Source organism: Meriones unguiculatus, chromosome 2, assembly GCF_030254825.1.
Source record: "Meriones unguiculatus strain TT.TT164.6M chromosome 2, Bangor_MerUng_6.1, whole genome shotgun sequence".
NCBI classification, from domain to species: domain Eukaryota; kingdom Metazoa; phylum Chordata; class Mammalia; order Rodentia; family Muridae; genus Meriones; species Meriones unguiculatus.
Window position 1 is genome coordinate 31,307,766 of NC_083350.1, and position 22,157 is coordinate 31,329,922.

General features: G+C 41.2%; 1 protein-coding gene across 1 annotated transcript in view; it reads right to left on the bottom strand.

Annotated features, from left to right (window-relative positions):
* The window catches only part of Ccdc192 (coiled-coil domain containing 192), a 195,934-nt gene that overhangs the window by 151,141 nt on the left and 22,636 nt on the right, over nucleotides 1-22,157 (bottom strand). Inside the window, exon 3 of the mRNA XM_021661825.2 lies at nucleotides 12,901-13,008. Coding sequence (XP_021517500.2) covers nucleotides 12,901-13,008 — 108 coding nt within the window. The remainder of the gene's footprint in view (nucleotides 1-12,900; nucleotides 13,009-22,157) is intronic.

Genomic DNA, 22,157 nt, shown 5'->3' on the forward strand with positions numbered 1-22,157 from the left:
ATCTGAGTGGGCCAGGGTTGTGAAAATATGCTCAAGACACTGAAGACAAGCAGTGGGAGGAGAGAATTCTGTGAAGGAGAAGGGCAAAGCAGCCTCTGGGGGACTTAGATGCACAAACACCAGTGGGAAGAGGAGCAGGGGGGAAAAAGCAAACTCCCAGCGTGGGTGGTTCTTTTAGGGTACATTGTCTATGCACAATGAACAGGGGCATTTTCATTTCATTGATGTTCTCTCCTACTGATGGAGGGACTGTTTCTTGTCCTGTGCCACGGTAGCCAGAGTTCATGTTTATCAGCAGTGGAGGGATTCAACCCCTTCTGCAAGGGTCCTGCAAAGCAGCATGTGGTCTAGCAATGAAACCTACTTGAATTTACTTTGCATTTTATATGAGTAATTTCAATCTTGAGTCATGTTCTCAAAGAAGACATGTCAAATCATATGCTTCAGGGCCAAGCATTTAAGCAGCCTTTCAGCATTTTATTCTGAGGATCTTTTTTTGTTTTGTTTTGTAAACCAAGACCTGAAGGGGGTATAAAGCCATGTGTCTTAGAATAGAACATACTACTTACTGTGCTTTTACTAGACCAGCATATTTTCTAACTGCAATGGACAAGCAAATGTAGCTGTCACCCCTCATTAAAGAAGCTTGTCTTTTCAACAGACAGAGAGCATTACCGAAAACCACAATGGGTCAAAACACAGAGATAAGAGATTGTGGGTTGCCTGGCCCCGGTGATGCATCTTCAACACAACTCCTGCACCTAGCATCGCAGAAGATGGCCAGAAAGACGGTGAGAGCCTGAGAGCCAAAGGACAAGGAAGTCTGCTGTGAGACTGATTCTCCTAGAAACGACAGGGACGTCACACCCGTGACCCGTGACACCTAATTGATATGGTTGCCTAAGCGTGACCTGAACAATGGCTCCATCAAAAGGTATGCTAACTGGAAAAGGGGGTAATCTCACAGGGCTTCCCCCCTACACAAAGAACTGCAGACAAGTAGGACAGATGAGGAGGAGTTAATATTCTCCAAGAATGAGCTCCTTAACTGGTCATCTAACACCAAACTGCCAGGCCTGAAATCATATACATACAATGAGTTACAAAAATGGACTCGTCAGGTTGTATTTGTGTGTGTGTGTGTGTGTGTGTGTGTGTGTAGCAATAATCATCAAAGAAAAAGAGGTGATGAATTTGAGAGGAAGTGAGGGGTGTACATGGGAGAAATTGAGGGAGAAGTCATGGGAACAAAAGAGAAGGGTGAGAAATACTGTAATTATATTTTAGTTTAAAATACATATAATTTTTTAAATCTAGAGATTTTTAATATTCTAAGTAAACACTGAGGACCAATATTTGTTATATTGGTTTTATCTATTGGCGTTTGTTATATTAAGAGTGAAAAACATTTAAGTATTTCCATTTGTTCACATAAAATAATAAATCCCACATACACTAACATAGTAACGTATTTTAATTAAAACCAGCTTTAACAGCTGGGCATGGTGGTATTCACCTCTAATCTCATTTCTCATTGGTAGGAGGTTCACTACAAACTGAAGAGGAACCTGGTCTTCATAGTCAAGTTTCCAGCCAGCCAGGGCTATGTAGTGAGGTCCTCACTCAAAAACAAGCAGGCAAACAACCAAACAAACAAAAACCCAAAAAATCAGTCTCACCACCACCACCAACAGCAACAAAGGAACAGTGTTAAAAGAATGGTATTGTTTTCCATTTTCCAAATTATAGTATCTTTTTTTTTGCAGAGGACAGGCAGGTTTTTAGATGTGCTTCTCTAGTCTAAGTGTGGTGTAGACACAGGGTACTCATGTCCTCTCATAAGAAGATGGTAGTATTAAAAAGTCAATAGCTTCTTGATAATGCTAGGGAAATAGCTCTACATTTGAAGACAGTCATGCCTAGGGTCCTTGGAAGCTCATTTTGTAATAGCCAGCCCCAGACTGTTGTTTGTCATTATCCATCCTCTTAACTAACCTCAAGTGACTGGCATTTGTATAACTCCAGATGTAAACATTGAACTGTCCCATGGTTAGTAAATGCGATCTTTATACAGAAAACCCATAGTCATCTGAAATTTTCTTCCTGAGACTTTAGGAACTAAAATTGAGTATAAGGAAAAAAACTAAGCTAGGCACAGTGGCTTTGAAATCCCAGCACTCGAGGAGGCAGAGGCAAGCGGATCTCTGTACATTTGAGGCCAGCCTGGTCTACAAAGTGAGTCCAGGACAGCTAAGGCTACACAGAGAAACCTTGTCTCAGAAAAAAAAATCAAAACAGAGAGAGGGAGGGAGAAGGGGAAGAAGAAGAAGATAGAAGAAGAAGAAGAAGAGGAGGAGGAGGGTTAGAAGATAGAAGAAGAAGAAGAAGAAGAAGAAGAAGAAGAAGAAGAAGAAGAAGAAGAAGAAGAAGAAGAAGAAGAAGAAGAAGGAGAAGAAGAAGAAGAAGAGGAGGAGGAGGAGGAGGAGGAGGAGGAGGAGGGTTAGAAGATAGAAGAAGAAGAAGAAGAAGAAGAAGAAGAAGAAGAAGAAGAAGAAGAGGAGGAGGAGGAGGAGGAGGAGGAGGAGGAGGAGGAGGAGGAGAAGGAAGAGGAAGAGGAAGAGGAAACTAAGAATGAGTTTAAGGCTACCATGTAAGTTCAAAGGCTGGAATTCCTAAGATCTAAATAAGCCAAGTCACAAGCATTGATGGGTAGATAGCTCATGGCATGAGTAATAATAAACATCTATGGAGCTTTCCTTAAAAAACACAAAATCTTTGCCACGTAAAAGTTCACAGGTAAGACCGCTAACCTCAGATCACAGCATCGGCAACTAGGAGACCAGACTTAAACCTTACTTCTACTTCATTAATCACTAAACACTACTGGTCGGTTTTTGTTTGTTTGTTTGTTTTCTTGTCTCTGCTTTCTACTCCTTATCACTGTCTTAGATCCTTACCATTCAAAACTAAACTTTTACAAGTATCCGTACTTTGATCCGTCCTTCTCAGGAGACTCAGTTTTGTCTCTTGAGCACAAATTTGAATTTGTCCCATCCCTCACCCCTTCCCACTGATTCTCATTACCTATATGTCAACATCAAGTGTTGTGATTGAAAGAAAAAGTCAGGGTTGTCAGATGCCAAAGCTCATGTTCCTCTCCTTTTGGAGGAAGTGGTATTTAAAAGATCTGGAAAGGCTTTTTGAGGCTTTTTGGATCAGAAGAAAGGGTGATTTAAAAAAAAAATCATAGGAGCAGAGCAGGGAACTTCCCAGCAAGGCCAAAGGGAAAGAGTATGAATATCTGATTCTTGGAAACAAGCTTTTTTTTTCTGAGATAAAGAGAACAGGTGGTGCCTTGAAGGTGTAAATGGTGTGACTCTGCAGCTCAGAGCACTTGCTGCTCTTGCAGAGGACTTAGATTTGGTTACCAGCAACCACGTGGTGGTTCGGAACCCTCTGTCACTCTAGTTCTAGGAGATCTAGTGTCCTCTTCTGATTTCTGTGGACACCAGGCACACATGTGGTACACTTACATACATGCAAACAAAATGCTCATACATATGAAACACTAAATCACAGGAAAAGAAAAGAAAACACTAAGAACAGTTTGCAGGGAGTCATGTAAGACAAACTTGGAAAAACAAGTATGAGATATGTTAAGAACATAGACTTTGAGAACAAAGGAGTGCTAAGTTAGGACTTTAAGCTGAGGAGAAATGTGGGTGTGGACAGGAGAAATGTGGGTGTTTATGCTGTGTGCAATACCCATAAGTCACTAAACAAGGACCAGAATGGACAGAAGGTGGCCTGAATAATAGTGGAAATAATAGTGGAAACAGAGAAGAAGACAGATCCAAGAACTATATGAAAGGTATAAGTCACAATAATGTGAATAATTCCAGGTTTAATACAGCCAACTACACTCTCAACCATAAGTGGCTTTGATTACCTATGAGAGACCCAAACAAGGTTGGGATCACTAAGTTTTCTTCATGGTGGAGGAAGTCTCCATTCCTTCTGAAAGGCTGATGGACAGTTAAAAGTCATTTTGTAAAGGGAGGGGTACAAGGTCCTCTTTAATTGTAAAATAAAATAACCTTCCATTACTGGGTTTTGGGGTATAAACTACACAACATAAGAGCAAAATTTCAAGTCAAAGAAGATGGGAGATTTTTCTTCAGTGGTGTAGCCACCTATAAGCTGTCCAGGCTTCTGTCAGTAATCCTCCAAGCATTGATTCACTGATTCACCAAGGTATGCTTCAGTGAAATATTTTCTTTGAGTCTTTTGTTAGTACCCAGTTTGAGATGAGGAGGTATCTGCTCATATCTCCTGAGGAAAGGGTCATTTGTAACACTTGATTGGATGTGTAGCGTGAGGACGCTTTCTCAGTTTAGCCATGAGGTGTCTAGTAGCAGTGGCCACTAGCCTAGGGTACGTGGAACAGGGAACAGGTTTGTGGCAGAAAGCTGATGTGTTGGAGAGGTAGTACTTGAGTATATCTGGAAACCTTGGTAGAACTCTTTAGCAGGTGTCAAGTCTAAGGGAAGGAAGAAAATCTGGGACAACAGAAACGTGGTCACTCTCAGCAGTGTATACTCTGAAGCCAGGTCACCAAGGGAGAACGGAGTAGAGCAGACAAGAGGCCGGTGAGCACACCGAGGGATTTCCATCAGCAGAATGGCACAGAGCTGTATGGGACTGTTTTGGAAAATAGCAAGGGTTATTACATGGGAGATACTTAGAAGAATGTTAGCTCACAGGTTCAATAAATATTTCCCATAAAGGATAAATAAATGAATGAAAGCATGGGCCTAAATGTTATGGCTTAGGTATATGATTTAATCCTGCAGATCTGTGTACTAGGAGCTCAGACCTCTGAGCAGGTGGTGGGGAAGGAGACTGTTAAGGGGTGGGGCCTGGTGTCATGGAGTTGGGGCGTGAGAGCTACATCTTCTGAAGGAATGGAATTAATTTGCCCCTCACCAGTGCGTTGGGCTGGGCCGGATTGGAGAATTTCTACCAGAAGGATTACAATAATGAACCCAGGCATTTGCTCTGACTCCCCCTTGGGTACACACCCCTCACCACTCTTCTGTGAGTCCTTGCTGTTGTGATATGATCCACAGTGAGTCTCTTGACAGGATAAAAGGTGTGGATCCCATGCTTCGGACCATCTGAAACTAGGAGCCGAGAAAACCTCTCTTCCTCACATGAAGCACCCACCCTCGGGTGCTATCAAAGAGGGAGAATTAACTTTCTATTTTACTTTCAAACACTAAGAAAAATGAGTTTACCTTTGCAGAGGAAACAAAGAAAAGATACCAAATGATAGCTGCTCTTACCAACAAAGCTGTGACTCTGAGGGCACAAGGTCTTCTGCATTTCCTTGTATATGAAAATCACATTAATTAGCACCCAGTCAGCTATTTAAAACTGACCTCAGTGTGATCTTGACATTCACAAGGAAAGGAAGTCTTCAGTTATGTAACAGGCTAACAGTCCACTCAGCCAGCCTGTAACAACATCAGAAGCCAGTCTGTCGTGCCTGATTCCATTCAAAACAGAGCAAAACAAAATCTCATCACGGACTTGAATTTTTGCCCGTACGTTGTCCAATTTATGCCCAGCAATCCAATCATAGAAGGAAGGTTAACATATGCTTAGAAAGGAGGGGCTAGGTTTTAGAGTTAAAGAGGGAAGTGTGGCTCTAAAATCAATCAATACTTTGATTAACAAACACTAACCCAATGAGGCTCCATGTAATGAGAGTTTCTAATGGTAAAGAAGCCCATTCCAAACCAAACCGACTGTGTGAGCTTTTATGACATTAAAAGTAAACTTCAAACTAGATCAGAAAACAGAAACTCATTCATAAAACCTCCTGCTTTTGTACTGGCATGTGGAGCATGAGAACTGAGCATTTCCAGAATGCATGCTCCTACCTCCCTGGCATTGCTTACTTCAAATCTGCTTGCATCAGGGGCCCCACTGTTGCATCTGAACAGTTAGGTGAACTAGGGCTATTTTATTTGGGGGAAATCCCAACACTCATGAAAATATTTTTAGCCACTCAATTCACGTCTCACTGTCTAAAACGTTGCTAGAGACCAACATTCCTTCTCTATCTTAAAAAATATAAATCTAACAGTAAGGCTTAAGAAAGGAAAATAGTGGGAAGATACATAGAGCCTTTGACTCAAACATGGCATGCTAATCCTGTAGGTTGCTGTTTCTTTCTTGTCCGAGCTAAATAATAACACAGAAACAAATGCCTGGAGATTTGAGGCTAGATATTAGCCAAGTCGATAAAACTCCCAAGAGAAAGTCAACTCCAGGATCCTCCCTATTCTGCTACTGTGATCTATTTCCTTCCACCCACCAGCTGCGTCTTGAGCTCTGTTTCATTGTTTATAGCATACGCCTGCCAAAGGAGTCCTGAAAGAAATGTCCTGTCTGCTTTGGAAACCTAACGTTGAAGACAAAACCTGAGACCCAACGATAATCTAAGACAATATCATGGCGTTAGCTCTCATTGTTTATTTTGTAACATAAGACTGGCACACACACACACACACACACACACACACACACACACCAGAAACAGTGATAGACACACACATAAAAAGACAAACAGAGAACTTTCAGACACACACATAGTGTATGTGAAGGGGCTACAATCTCCATTTTCTCAAGGTCAACATCCCACTGGTTAATCTCAGTATGGAAGCTTCCCAGGCAGGCCTGTCCCCCAGGCTTTCTTTAGTGTGTCCCAGCAAATTACCAAGACCACTGGAAGCTTTGTGTTTGCAGGGCTCATGTGTCTGCGCCAGTGTCCTCCCACATGAATGTATTCTTTGAGTGAGAGAATTTGCCAGTCTGTTCAATGCTGTGTCTCCACTTTTCAGCACAGTGCTCAGTAAATATTTGTGAAACGGAGTGCTACGCAGAACAACAAACGGAAAGCCTAAAGCGAGCAAACATGCAACGCTAGCTAACTAAATTTGTCATGATCTTGACTTTAACAACTTTCAGAGCCATTAGTTGTCCACACTGGGATTTTGCAAAAGGACAGAGTGAATTCACAGGGGAAAAGGATATAGTGGCAGCAGAGGAGACACTGAAGTTTTCTTTTCCTTTACCATTTTGCCTCTTCTTAGAATATGTTTAACTTTCTCATTCACTCTAAGAAAACAGATAATAAAGATTACAGATAATCTGTCATTACCTCTTCATTTTCACAGGACTCCAAAAGGTTGGGTATCTTAGAGTTCAGTTCCTGCCACTGTCCACTAACCTGAGACACAGCTCTCTGTCATGCTGACCTTTCCTCTGCACACTGGAGTACAGGGTTCCCAGGACAATATTTTTCTGGCTCTATCCCCTATGTTTTTTCTATGCTTAAAAAGTACCCAGTGGATAACATATCTTTGCAGTACACAGCTATTTTGTCAGGCATTTGGATAGAAACAGCAAAAAGAAATTGTCATTTGTCTTAGTCCCAAAAGTGTCTCTTCCGCATCAAGTGCCCCAGAGACGTAAATATCTTCCCAGTTACAATTTGATAACTAGAAATTCCAGAGACCAGCCTGCTGAATGTCACATAGGTAGAGCCCAAGGGAAAGCATTTAAAGTTTGAGGATTAACCAATACATCTGGGACAACTAATTTTTTTTTTTTTTGTCAAAGGTGTCAAGATATTCGGTCATGAGGAAATTCTTCAACAGGTGGTGCTGGGAACTCTGTGTTGTTATTTAGGAGAGCGTGGGGTTCACCAGAGCACAGCTCTGTGTGCACCCGTGTGGTCAGTGAGTTGGCTAAGGAGGCAGAGATTGCTATGTCTACTAAATACCCAGGTTTCCTTTCTTAATGAAAATATACCAGCACTTGTGGTGGTGACAACATGTCCAACTAACTACTCGTATTTCCCAGCACTAAGGTAGACACAAAGGTCAATGATATGTGAGGGCTAACAGAGACCTCCAGAAAAACCATCCCTGCCTTGCACTTGCCTCTTCTGTTGCTGCCTGACATGCCAATAGACAACACAGCTGCAGGGGCCTTTTGTCCTTGAGGATGGACACCACATTTGTGGATGCAAAAAAGACAAAGCTCAGGCCTCCAGGTGCCTCCTACCACACTTACTTTATGTGAGGAATAGTCAACACCGACCTTTTTGGGGGTTGTCTCTCTAGTGTACTCAAACCGAATTCCAAGTGAGGAAAATCCTCTTGTGGTCTGGGTTAGCAACTGTGTTGAAACTAGATGGGGGTCATGATTTACTACAGCAGATCTAGTAAATCAGAAACCTGGAGGAAGACCCTGCCAATCCAGCTACCCAATAAACCCTCAAGGTTAGAAATCCCAGTTAAGGAATCAAGATAAATCCTTCCTGTTCCCTGTTGCAGGGTAGAGAAAAATCTTCTCAGTGTCATTAGCTTATGCCTATACACTCAAGAACTATGACGGCTGTCTTCAGCAACAGGTCCTTATCATCAAGTTGTGGAGAGCAATCAGTGGCCTTAGCAGTAGCCTGCAATGTGTTTTATTTTCGTAGGAGGGCTCATAGGAGCGCTTAGGCCAACAACTCACATATGAACTCACAGAGACTTTGGCAGGACACATAGGACCTGCACAGGTTCTGGCTGGCCAGGGTCCATGACTGAGATGGGGAAGTGGGCACAGGATCCCACCACTAACCAATAAGTTATTTGCAGTTGATTCTAGCTGGGAAAGGAAAAAAGTTTTCTTCCATGGGAAAATCGGTTTTCTTTAATGGAGCATCACTGGGTGTATAAGCTACGCATAGGCCCCATAACCTGCAGTAGGTAGCTGGCCAATAGAACATTAACTCCATGGCGTTTTGCATGTGTGTGTGTGTGGGGGGGTGCTAGGATACTGGGGGGGAGTGGAGCTGTTTTGTTATATTTTGATGTTTTTTTTTTTGTCTTATTGGCTTTTGATTTGTTTTTATTTCAGGTTTTTAGTTTTCTTTTGTTTTTGAAAGAGAGGGAGAAAATGAGCACAAAGATGGGTGGTTTGGGAGGTGCAGAGAACCTGGGAGGAATTGAGGGAGGGGGAAACATGCTCAAATATATGTCATGATAAAAACATCTTGAGAATCAGTTGGGCATATTTGAGCTTCAATGTCAGATTCACTATTTCCTGACTATAGGATATTGGGGTAAATGAGGATGTTTTTTGAGTCTCACTGCCCTCACTAGCAAGTGGGGATTATAACAACAGTGACCTTTACAGCGCTACTGTGTCCATCAAGTAAAATAGCTATAAAGCTAAGCTCTGCACTTCAGTATTTGAGGTACTCACAGGAAGAACATAGCTTCTTAGGCTAGCAAGATGGCTCAGGAGGTGACAGTGCTTACAGCCAAGTGAACACCTGAGTTCCATCTTTTGGACCCACATAGTGGAAGCAGAGAAACAACATCTGCCAGTTGTCCTCTGGCCAACACACACACACACACACACACTAAACAAACAATAAATATAATTATAAAAATAGAAGGTGCTGCATTCATTCACTGAATAGCATTTACAGTGCATTGCACAATCATATTCCTTACGTATAGAGCTTAGGAGACTCTGGGAAAAAAGGCAAAATGCTTTTCTTTGTATGTAACATAACTGACAGATAAACTACAGGGTGGCAGTTTGTGAATGTCCTGTTCCTACTTTTATTTGGGGACTTATGAAATATCCATGTCACCAGTGAAGGGAAAAATGATGTTCATCTGGAACAGAAAGTCTTACAAGAGTAAAAAGAAAAATGCTCATACTACACCCCCCTCAAATAAATAAACGAAAGTACTATGCTCCTTTTCACCAGTTTCTGCTATTTTTCATTTTTTTTTCTAACAACAAGCCTTTCTTTACAAAAGCCATATCTGACCTTTTTCTGTGTCTTGTCTAAGCCTCATCTCTACTGGACGGAATCAATAGCTGGAAAAAGTTGAGCTAAAAAAAGTTTCTGAATGAGGTTTGAGCATCTTACCGAGGGTCCTCCTTCTTGTTTAGCTTCTAGAGAAGCAATTGGGATAGACATCCGAAGAGGGAGAAAACAGGGAACAGGACAGAACACAGGACAGCACAAAGGACTTCTGGAAGATTCTACCCAACAAGGTATCAAAGCAGATGTTGAGACTCATAGCCAAACTTAGGGCAGAGTTCAGGGAATCTTATGAAAGAAGCTGGGAAGATAGAAAGACCTAGAGGGGACAGAAGTTCCACAAGAAGAGCAACAGAACCAAAAAAATCTAGGCCCAGGGGTCTTTTCTGAGACTGATACTTCAGCCAAGGACCATGCATAGAGATAACCTAGAAATCCCGCTAAGATGTAGCCCATGGCAGCTCAGTGTCCAAATGGGTCCAGGGGAACAGGGGCTATCTTTGACATGAACTCAGTGGCTGGCTCTTTGATCACCTCCCCCTGGGGGTGGAGGAGCCTAACCAGGCCACAGAGGAAGACAATGCAGCCAGTCCTGATGAGACCTGATAGGCTAGGGTCAGATGGAAGGGGAGGAGGACCTCCCCTATCAGTGGACTGGGGGAGGGGTAAGGGAGGAGATGAATGAGAGTGCTACAGCTGGGACACAAAGTGAATAAATTGTAATAAATTGTAAAAAAGAAAAAAAATTTACTTCCTCTGGGCTACCCTTGCATGGGATCATGCATTCTTTCCACAGCCAGTGTGCATGGCATGCTTAACTACTTAACTCCCATTTTCCAAGTTATAGTACAAGAAAATTATCCAAAACTAATCCTGGCTCCAACTAGTTATCACTAGGTTCAATACAGTTCTTTATTTTTTCAAAGGTAAAGTTAGAGCAGAAAGCAAAAATCTCTGGGTTAAGCCCTTTGGGAGCTATGTTTATATTTGATTGATCTGTTTCAACAGCAGTTAGTAGAGACAGCCAGATGTAATAAAATGCTTAACTTAATTAAAACTGTAATACTGTAAATCCTTGTAATGTGTCTTATACATCATTTTTTCCTTTCCTCACACTGCTGTCAGCTTCTGTCTAAATTCTCCCTTTCATATAAGTCTGAAAGATAAAGAACTACGTTAGGACAATACGCAGACTCCAAAACTTACTGTTATCATGCAGCTCGCCCTGAGTCAGAAGAATACCCACTTTCCCACTGTACCTGTCCATATATCCTGCTTTCTCTGAGCAACCTGGAGACATGGCTCATATATGTTTCTTTCCCATGCAGCCCACCAGCCTCTGACTGAGGTAGGTACAAAGAATTTGGATAGAACCCAGTGTCCATTTTAGATATCTAATTTCATTTCCTAAATGCTGAAAACCTACATCTAATTCTTGGTGTTATATTAAGGGATTCTTACAGTTAAGAACTCAAGTATTAGGAGTCATTTGTGTCAGGTCAAACTGTTTTATGAAGAACAAAGGTTATGAATAAGTTGAATCTCAATAATTTTAATAAAAAATCAGAGCTGGGAATGTTGAGACACACTTTTAATCCCAGGACTCAGGAGACTGAGGCAGGAGAATTACCATGAATTTAAGGTCAGCCTTGGATATATAGTGAGTTTGAGGCCATCCGGACTACATAAAATTTGGTTGTATTTTATGTACATACATCTTCATGCATGGAATTGTCCCTTAGTTATCCGTTCAATTCTTCCCTGAAATTCTCATCTTCCTTTGTAACAGTCTTTCACATTTACCATTATTTCTATATGATTCATGTTTTTGCTATTGTTTGAGGAGGTTTGTTTTAGGGAAAGAACGATTGACAAGGCATGGCTCTGCAAAGGACACTTTGCCAAAGAGGAACCACAGCTTCACTGGCAAAAGTCCTGTCAGAACCATAGAATCAATCAACTTAGCCACTATACAGTAAGTAGCTCCCAGATGACACCTTTGTTTTGTGTCTTTTCATTTTGAAAAGAAAATGAAGCCTGCCATTTATTTTGGTTCCTTTGCATGTCAATTACAGTTCTTTTCAAAAACACACCAACTCTTCCTCACAAGTCCCTCAAACATTCCTGAAAGACTCAAGTACCTGTGTTAATCCTTAAGCCTCGGAAAATAGCTTCTCCCCAACTCTGTACAAGTTCATCAATGCATGAGAAATTAATCCAGATTTCTAACTTTCATGGCCTCCTGTCCTCTTCCCTCCACTCACTGCCATTATGGGTGTGCATTGCTGGCCTTGTGTCACGCAGGGACCCAGCTCCAGGAAGACTTTCACCGAGTCCACAGCAACAAACAATACACTGGTTGCTGTTTTGTTATTTTTTTCCCCAAAATGTACTATTATTAAAAGATGGTACAGACCCTGGTTGGGAGCTTCTGACACCCACATCCACTGTGCCTAAAATCAAGGCCTAGCCGTGTACAGAGAACACATGTGTACGATGCCCAGGCTCCCAGTATAGGGCAAACAGCACTTATGACCTGCTTTGCTAAATTTTAGAGAACCCAAGAAGAAGGAAGTCATCATCTGAAGACCTCCTTTCAGAGTAAAATTTCCTGGATGGAGTCAAGAAAAATCTGTGAGGCTTTGCTAGGTTTTCCTCTACCTCTGAGTTCATCTGTCTGTAATGCAAATATGCTTACTCAGGGAACCCAGCTGCTTAAGGAAGGCTCGATTAACTCCCACAGGAGCTAGGAGTTAAGGAAATCCAAATAAAATACAAATGTGGAGTGGTGTAAGTTTTAAAGGCTGAAAATTTCTCTGTAGATCAAACAAAGCATTGTTAGGATGAAAATAAAGGTGGTGTGTGTGTGTATTCATGTGTGCGTGTGTGTATTCATGTATGTGTGTATACACTGTGCTGGGCCAATGGGACGGAGGTTAAAGCATTTACACTTAGGCCAAGCAGCAGGAATTTCCAGTCCCCACGACAGGTATTACCTGTTCCAATAGAGCATTAGCCCTCTCTTCTGCTTCCTTCAGGCAACTCTCCAAGTGTTCCAGTTGTTCCAGAGTAAACACCGTCTGTCCACTGTCTGGGGAGTGTACCTTCAAAACAAGAATCAAGGGGGTTTGGGTTTTCCTTTGTTTGGAGGTTTCTTGTTTTGTTTATTTTTTGGTAGAAATTGTTTCCTGAGCACTTTTTAAAACAACTTTATGAACTAAGGATAAGTTTAGTTCGTGGACACATACCAATCTTCTTTTCTCACTTCTAACAAAACTGCAGATTTTTAGAGAAACAACTTAGTCTAAAGGGAAGGTGAAAGCCACCAGACAAGGAACAACTTCAGAAAGTGAGAGCAAAACGACCCATGTTAGAATTTGGTTAATTTGCAACTTTTGTTCTTCCAGAGGTTAGGATCAAAGTTTCACATCCTGATAGGGGGTGTCTCCTGCATGCTGTGTATTGAACACTCATCTTCCAGGAAGACCATGTGAATTCAGAGATACACGGACCCTTTGACCTTCACTTATCTGTCTGCAGAGGCAAGGGAGTAAAGACAGCCCTGGTTAAGAATGACATCAGTCTTCCCACAGCCTGACCAAATAATACTCAAGCCAGAAGATATAAAACCTCTCGAAGTTACTCTAAAGTTACTTTCTCTGAGCTACAGGATAGAGAGTGGCTCAGAATAAGTATAGACTGGACACTGAGCCTTGAGAATGCCCTAACCATACGTCAGCTAATGTGGCAACCACTATTCACTGGTCTATTTGAAACCGTAACTACAGAACAGCTCTAATGGGAACAAGCACTATGACCTTCCTGGGTATGTGTTGTTGTATGTATTGTTTTCTTGCTGCTGCTGCTGCAGGACAGCTGTTTCTGATCAACTGTACAAAGAGCAAACTGTGGTCCTGTATACTCTAAAGACCACAGCTTTCTTTTCCCCTCTGGTTTATGACACTGTCAGTTTAACACATGTGCATTTCCTGGTAATGCTATAGTGCCATCTGGTGGTGCACAGAACCAACCGTTTAAAATAAATCCTTCATTGTGTTTGTGTGCAGAATCCAAGGGCTTTGGCCACTGGCCTAGTGAAATCAATGGACCACCATGAGATAAAGAACAAAGACAGTGTTCTGGTACACAACAGATTTGGCTTCTAGACAAAAGTTTGTCCTGAACATCTGCACAGCTCTCTCCAAAGTTTGCCTGTAGGGGTGAACATCTTAGACCTAGAACAGTGACAGTACAGGCAATGTGGAGGCAAAAAGGCCTCCCTACGCCAGGGTGATTTTATAACTTGAAGAGTGGGTTCACGACTGGTTACATACAGAGGACACCAGACTGTGTGGTGTCCAGCCCTGACTGATACATTTTACAAGATAACCCCTGTACCTGAATCTCAGGAAACATCATGGAAGAGGTGGTAGAGACATTGTAAGAGCCAAAGGACTGAGCTAGTGTTTTCTATAAATACAGGGAAGCTGTATCAAAACTGCGACAATGTGGTTGTCTAAGCAAGACCTAAAATTGATACCACCAATTGACATGCCAGAGTGGATGAGGGATTCCTGAGAGATTTCATTCACAGAGGAGCAATTGATGGCTGTTGGAAGAGGGAGAACTGGATTCCTTCAAGGACATACACTACCCCCTCCCCATGGGTTTGCCAAACCCAAGAGATCAGCCCTGAACACATGTGAACAAACACTAAATGATCTCAGTAGGATGTGTTTGTAAGTGTGTGACTTATATGTGTAACAGTGATATTTGTAATGGTTTAAATGTTCTCCAAAAGGCAGCCTCAAAACCAATCCTTAGATATTAGTACTCAGAAATAAACACATGTTGTACAACATTTTGTCCAGGAAGGGGAAATCATCAGGAGGCCAACTATCCCACAAAAATATGTAAAGCCTGCTCTAGACTGCTGGCCCCAGGAAGAATCCTCTTGCCTAGAGTCAGAGCTCAAGAGAAAAGTTTTAAAATCTGTGTCTAGGTCATATATTCTGTTTCTTAGTCCTTTTTTTCCCCACAGCACGCAAATCAAGAAATTCAATGATGCAAGACAGAAGGTCTGCAATGTCAAAACTATGCAGAACCGACTGTTCCTGAAGACTGAACAGCCAAGGGCTTCCACAAAGACGATTTGAGGAACTCGTCATATGGTCCAGAATGCAGCACAACCTCAGCAACTATAAAATGCAGGGTCTGCATCCTGTACAGTTTCCCAGGCGTGGGCTGCCCCTCGGCACTCTCTGAAGCATCCAAGCGCTCCCTTTGCTGACTTACAAGAAAAAGTTTACACAGGCAAGCTCTTCTCGCTAAGAAGCAACTTCATTAGCCAAATTAAAACTTCAAAATAAATTTAGAAATGAGCACAATGTGAAGATTTGACTGGAGGGACCCCCCTGAGTGTCAGAAGACCCGAAAAGGAAAACTGCAGTCAGTCATTGTCCATTTTGTAGGTTAGCAAGGCAGAAAAGCAGAGATGGGACTTACGTCGTGAGTTTAAGCCCTGGTGACGCCACACATTGGCGTTATGCAAAAGCAAACACTCTTGATGGTTAAAGTACTGACCGGTGAATTACACTAATTAACAATTTGTTGCATGAAAACAACAAAAAATGGAGAAGAATGCAGTAAAGGGAACACGTGAACACTACAGAGAGGAAGGCCAGTTAGCCCAGATCCCATGACCATGTGCATAGTGAGTCCTCAGGAAAACAAAACTAGAACTATCCTTCCGTCGACCTATGCCACCCTTGGGCATTGTACCAGGAGGAGTCCAAGTGACATACCATAGGCATCCCTGCACCTCTATGTTTATTGCAATGATCTTCATGACAGCCATACAATCAGATCAGCCTAGGTGCCCACCAATGAATGAACAAACAAAGGAAATGTAGCCTATATACACAGTGGAGTTTTATTTAGCCATAAAGAAGACTTAACTGCCATCAATAGAAAAATGGTTAGAGCAGGAGATTACTGTGCTAGGTCACAGAAGTCAGTCTCACCAAGTGTGGGGGAAGGAGGGAAGAACTGAATGTAAAGGAGACATTAGGGATGTGAAAAGGGAAAGAGGGGCTAGAGGGAGAATAAGAAAGAAAATATGACCAAAGTACATTACAAGAAAGCATGGAAATGACAGAGAAAAAAGGAGATGGCTACATGAAATCACATTGCAAAATTACAGGTGATGATATTGTTTTTAAATAAGACTCTGATTTCTAAAAGTATAAATTTCAATAACTCAATAATTTCTATTTTTAATTTTCAACTTTTAAATTTGGGTCTCTTAAATGTTTAGACATAAGTGTCAAGTCAATTTAAAGACATGTAGTTAAGATGATCAAATTAATATACTAGTAAATAATTTTAATCATCACACATATTCTTTGATTGCTTTAATTGCAGTAATGATGCCAAGCTATTATATAGTGAACATGTATTTGAGTTGATATTTTATTAAGGGAACAAACATACAAAACAAAAACATAGGCTTGTTTTGGGTTGTAGAAATTTCTCACTTGAGATTTTAGAGGAAGATTTACATCTTTCCCTGCTTCCTCCCCTCCTTTTTCTCCAATCTATCCCAGGATGTTCTCTGCATCCTCTCCCTAGCTCTTAGTGCCTTTATTTCTGTGTCCTCAGATGACATAATTCATCTGTGTCAGCCCTTAAATGCCTTCAAACCTTGAGAGCTGGTTCAAGGTTGCTGCTGGATAGGATTTGATGTTCTCCTGCTCTGGCTTGTGTGTGTAGAGGTCGCACAGGGCTTTGCTGAACCCTTAATTGAAGCCAAATGAATAACTGTTGATTGATCAAAGGCTCGACAGCTCAAAGGAGATGGTTGTATCAAAGTGACTGTCCTTCATGCTGAATCTTGACAATAGCTTCGTTGAGCAACACTTTCCATGTACCGTCCTGTGACACTGACAGAGTTCACGACCCAAGGAAGTTCTGCTTTCCAGGGCCAGGGATGAGACAAGGGTGGCAGAGGACAAGGTTGTGGCAGTGAGCTTAGGTGCTAGTAGGTACATTACAAAGACCTAGCATTGATAATAATAATAAACAGGTAACCACATCAACAGATGACACATTTGGTCAATATTAATAATTTCATTAAGCGAACTTAAAAAGAATAGTTTTGTATTAAAAAAATTAAAAGAGAATTCTCACAGGTATGCTTTTGTGACAGCAAGTGATCAAACAACAGTGGTGGAAAATTCAGTCAGGAATGGAATTAAGCTAGTGAATGCGGCCAATACATGCATGTGCATTCATTTAAAAGAAAGATTGCTAAAAAGGAAGTGGCCATATATTCTACATTTATAGAAGAGGATTTTGACACAGGTCTGGTTTAGAGACAGTGTCTCTGAAATTGGAGAACTCTCACATGCCAGGTGTCCAGCAGGGCCCCGGCTCAGAGGTCCACTCACTTCGTCCATATTGGAGACTCTTTCAGCAAAGTTTGTACTGGTTGAGATTCCTGTCTGGTATTTCGCCTCTTCATGGATGCTATCTGTTCTTTTTCTTCACCTGTCTGCCGTCTTGCAGATTCAGGTCTGTCCCTGTTGTCATCTCCTCCCTAACGTGTCCCCATCTGTCAGCTCATCATTACAGACACTTTTGTATCATCATTCTTGCACTCTCATTTTTCATGATCAGAATTCACTCACAGTGCAAATCACAGTGTACCCAGGGAAACCATATTTGTCTATGTTGGGGTTGCTGTATTACTGACAATAAGATACTGAAGTTCAGAGGTGCTCTGTGGAAGGCCCATCTTGTTCCTTGTCTTCTCCTACTTCTGATGTCTATCCTGTTTGCATTTTTGAATGAGGATTAAGCATCTTCCCTAGGGTCCTCATTGTTGTTTAGCCTCTTTAGGGCTATAGTTTTTAGTATGTTTATCCTATATTATATGGTCAATATCCACTTACAAATGAGTATATATAATTTGTGTCTTTCTGCTTCTGGGTTATCTCGATCAGGATGATCTTTCCTGGTTCCCACCATTTGCCTGCAAATTTCATGATTTCCTTGTTTTTAATTGCTGAGTATTCCATCGTGTAAATGTACCACACTTTCTGTATCCATTCCTTCGCTGAGGGACATCTAGGTTGTTTCGAGATTCTGGCTATTATGAATAGAGCTGCTACGAACATGGTTGAGCATGTTCGTATTATTGAATGGTGGGGCATCTTTTGGGTATATGCCTAGGAGTGGTGTAGCTGGAACTTAAGGTAGCACTATTCCTAATTTTCCAGGGTATCAAAGGAGGTACTGAGACTCATAGCCAAACTTTGGGCAGAGTGCTGGAATCCCTATGGAAGAAGAGGGCGATAGAAAGACCAGGAGAGGACAGGAACACCACAAGGAGACCAACAGAGCCAAAATACTGAAGAAACAGATACTCCAACTAAGGACCATGCATGGAGAGGATCTCTGTTCAAAGGAAGCCCATTGGCTGTCCAGTTTCCAAGTGGGTTCCCTAGTTAGGGGTACAGGGGCTTTCTCTGACATGAACTAAGTGGCCAGCTCTTTGACCACCCCCCCCGGGTGGGGGGTTTGCAGCCTTGCCAGGCCACAGAGGAAGTTGATGCAGCTTTGATGAGACCTGCTAAGCTAGAGTCAGATAGAAGGGGAGAAGGTCCTCCCTTATTAGGGGACTAGGGGAAGGGCACAGGGGAGAAGAGGGAGGGTAGGTGGGACTGGGAGGTGACGAGGGAGGGGGCTACAGTGGGGATACAAAGTGAATAAATTGTAATAAGTAAATACATAAATAAAATAAAATTAAAAAAAAGACACTTAAGTTCAAATCGTGAACAAACCACAGCTGGAGGGCAGCAGGAAGTGTCTATTGACATCTGAGTAGGAGGTATGGGGTTGGGGTGGGGCGGGGGAGCAGCAGGGAGGGCTCTATCTCGGGAGCGCTCTGCTCCTTGGCTACTCTGTTCTCTCTCCAACTTAACTGTGTGATTTGATTTGTCTGTGGCTGAATTTCCATCTTTCAGTTAAGAATGTTATTTCAGAGTACTTGGCTATTCCAAAGAAGTGACTAAGGAAAATGAAGCGAAGAGACTGTATAAAGGAACGGGCACTGATAAAGTCATCCACAGAGGGTGGTCAGGCAATTTCTAGATATGCAGGCAGCCTTCGCCTTATCTTGACCTGCAAAGGGTAGCGGAGGAAGGAAGTGGGGTGAGCACAACGGATGGATCTAGACAGAAAGCGGGAAGTGAGGGGTCCAGCCTCTGCCCCTGTCAAGACTGGGGCACAGAGGGCCTGACCTTCTCACCTCTTTTTCTCTACTTTCCTGTCTCCCTTGTCTCCCTGTCTATCTCTCCACTTGGTAAGGAGCCAAAGGACTAGAGAGCCTGAATGACAGGTGCAGAGAAAATGGCTTTCCTGGAAAAGAGTAGGGGGAGGAACCTGAGGCAAGGGACAATGGTGGAGAGAGCCAGAAATGGGAAATCCTCAGCTCAGAAAGATTTAGTTCCACTTCCAGTTGTCTGGGACCAGCCCGAGTAGGGGCCAGGCTTGTGAGAACATGCCAGCTGTCAACAACAAAAGAACAGGAGCAAAGAAGAGACTTTGCCCATGAAGCCTAACCTCTTTCCTGCAGAGGAGGCTCTTTTTTTCTGAGGTTATCATCCTTCTCTCTTGTCTTTCTCCTGCCCCTTTCTGTGAACAGCATCCTTCATAACAGAATTAAAGTACAATATATGGGAACTTCATGCATGTTGACATGCTTTCTTGGGGCAACCCTGTGAGTACTCACCCCAGTTATTTTGAGGTAAATACTCTTACTTTTTATGAAATACACACATGATACCCTCCCCTCATTTACCGTAGGTGTTAGCTATGAAATAAATCCTTTATTCAGTAGGTTTTTCAGAATGATGGCTCCTCAGACTCCTGGGTCATCTATCAAGTCATCTGTCTGATAGAGAATGAAGGATACTTGGTTTCACATAAACTAAACAAACCCCATTTCTAAAGGTTAGCCTTTCCTCCTGTGTCACATTTGACTGTTCCCAGTCTACAGCATCACCAACCGAGGACAGTGATTAACAAGGGAATGGTGGGTTTGTGTTTTAATTTAAAAGAAGATTGCTGTTATGTTGTTTTGTAGTTTTATAAGGAATTTTTTAAATAATGGCCTACACCAAATTCTTGACATGGTCATTCTTATTAAACCGATTCGGTTTTAAAATGTATGCTTACTGAGAGGCTGAGATCCATCAGGAGTTATGCTAGGTGATAAGATATTAATAACAAGCCAGGCATGGTCGATGCTTGCATCAGAGCTGTCACCTTAGAAGTTCCATTGAATACAAAAATTCTGAGCTTTGATTGTATATAAAAATAAGAAAAAATGTTGGTGGCTACTGTAACACTTTTATATTGATTTGTAACATATCATCCTGTGCTTTGGGGTATTTTTTTCCAGTTTGATGAGGAGGTGGCTTCCCCAGGGAAGAACACACCAATTGGTTATCAAATACCAAACAGGCCACCCTGAAAACACACATACAAATAACATCATATGCACTGAAGAGGTTATATTTAGGAATACACATGTATATATTGAAATATATGCGTGCGTTAACAACTACTGCATGATTTGAAGGTGATCAGAGAGAATCATATGGAAGGTTGGGAAGGAAGAAAGAGAAGGGGGAAATGTAGTTATAATATCAAAAAATCTTTTAAATGAAAAAAAAAGTTCTAAAAGACTTAAATCAGTAGGAGGCCACCCTAACCTGTCCTCAGGAATTACAGTTTGATCTCAAATAACATTGTTCTTGTACAATAGCAGGAGGGACCATGAGAAGTTCACATTCCCACAATTAACATTCCAGCAAACAAGGTCTGTCTCTCTGCAAAGACACCTGGATTCACACTGTGTTTCAGAGGTTTATTTCAAGGTCTCCTCTGTGGTCTAACACAGTGCTCTGCCATTTTGATTTATGAACCTCACAAACTTTTAAAAATATTTGATGAATACTTTTTATCACAAGTCCACACACTTGAATTGCATTTCTGTACAGTTTTGCACATAATTTCAGGTTTAAGTTTCATCCAGAATTGATTATATACTTTCTTTAGAAAGAATATTATCTTTCATGTAACTTTAATATTTATTATAGAATAAAATACAAATTCTAGAAAAACATCAGTATTTTCTTTCTTAGTCCATTATAAGTTATGCAGATGAGTAAACAAATAATCTTTTCTTCAACATAAAATGGCCCAAACTCAAAAGAAGAAAATACATTTTTTTCCTGTCAATAAACATCCAAACCAAGCTTCGTTTTTAAAACTAAAACTTCCCAATCATCCATGTTAACCCATCTTGTTCCTATAGACAGAAGATATTTCTAGTGAAAATATGTTTTCTTCACAATGAAAAAGGGTGAGAAAAAAACAAGGAAATCTTGCTAATGAAAATTATTATTTTTTTAAATATAAGGGACACAGAGAGAAACAGGGAGTTGTTAAATAAGTGTGGAGTTTCAACTTTGTATGATGAGGTATTCCAACAGTGTGAGGTCTGATTAACACCAATTAACTAACCAATTCAAAAATAATCTCAATGGCAAAATCTGTATGTGTTTTAACATAGTTCAAGAGGAAAATGAAAATAGTTCTATAGCACCAGCCATAATATATACATATTGATGTATATAGCAACATACATCATGAGAAGAAATTTGTATTAAAATAAATTCAATTCTTTTATACCTACTTGAAGTGACTGTTGTGAGAATCAAGTAGAAAAAAGAAGGTGCAACACAATAAAAAGTAAAAAAAAAAATAAAAAACTGAATAGTTTTTTTGAGGAGGAAGGATTTTTTTTTCTAATTGAAATTATCCAAAATTGTCATTTGCTTTGAACAGTTAAGATATTTGTAAGACAGAATATTTTTATATGCCACACAGTTTAGATTTTGAGTACTTGATCATATTCATCAGTTGCTTATTCCCATACTAAGTATCACTGTTTGAGGGTACAGACATGCCTATAGGAAGGACAATCATAGGTCACAATATGTGTCCAAGATGACTGATTTTCCATTTAGCTTTGCTATATAAATTATTGCTATATTCTGTATACTAATAATGTCCAGAGTGGTGACGGACTTTTTTTTGTCAGTGATTGTTAGATTATAAATACATAAACATTAGAAAATGTTTGAAAAAGTGATAAGAACTTCCGTACTCCAACAACACTGAC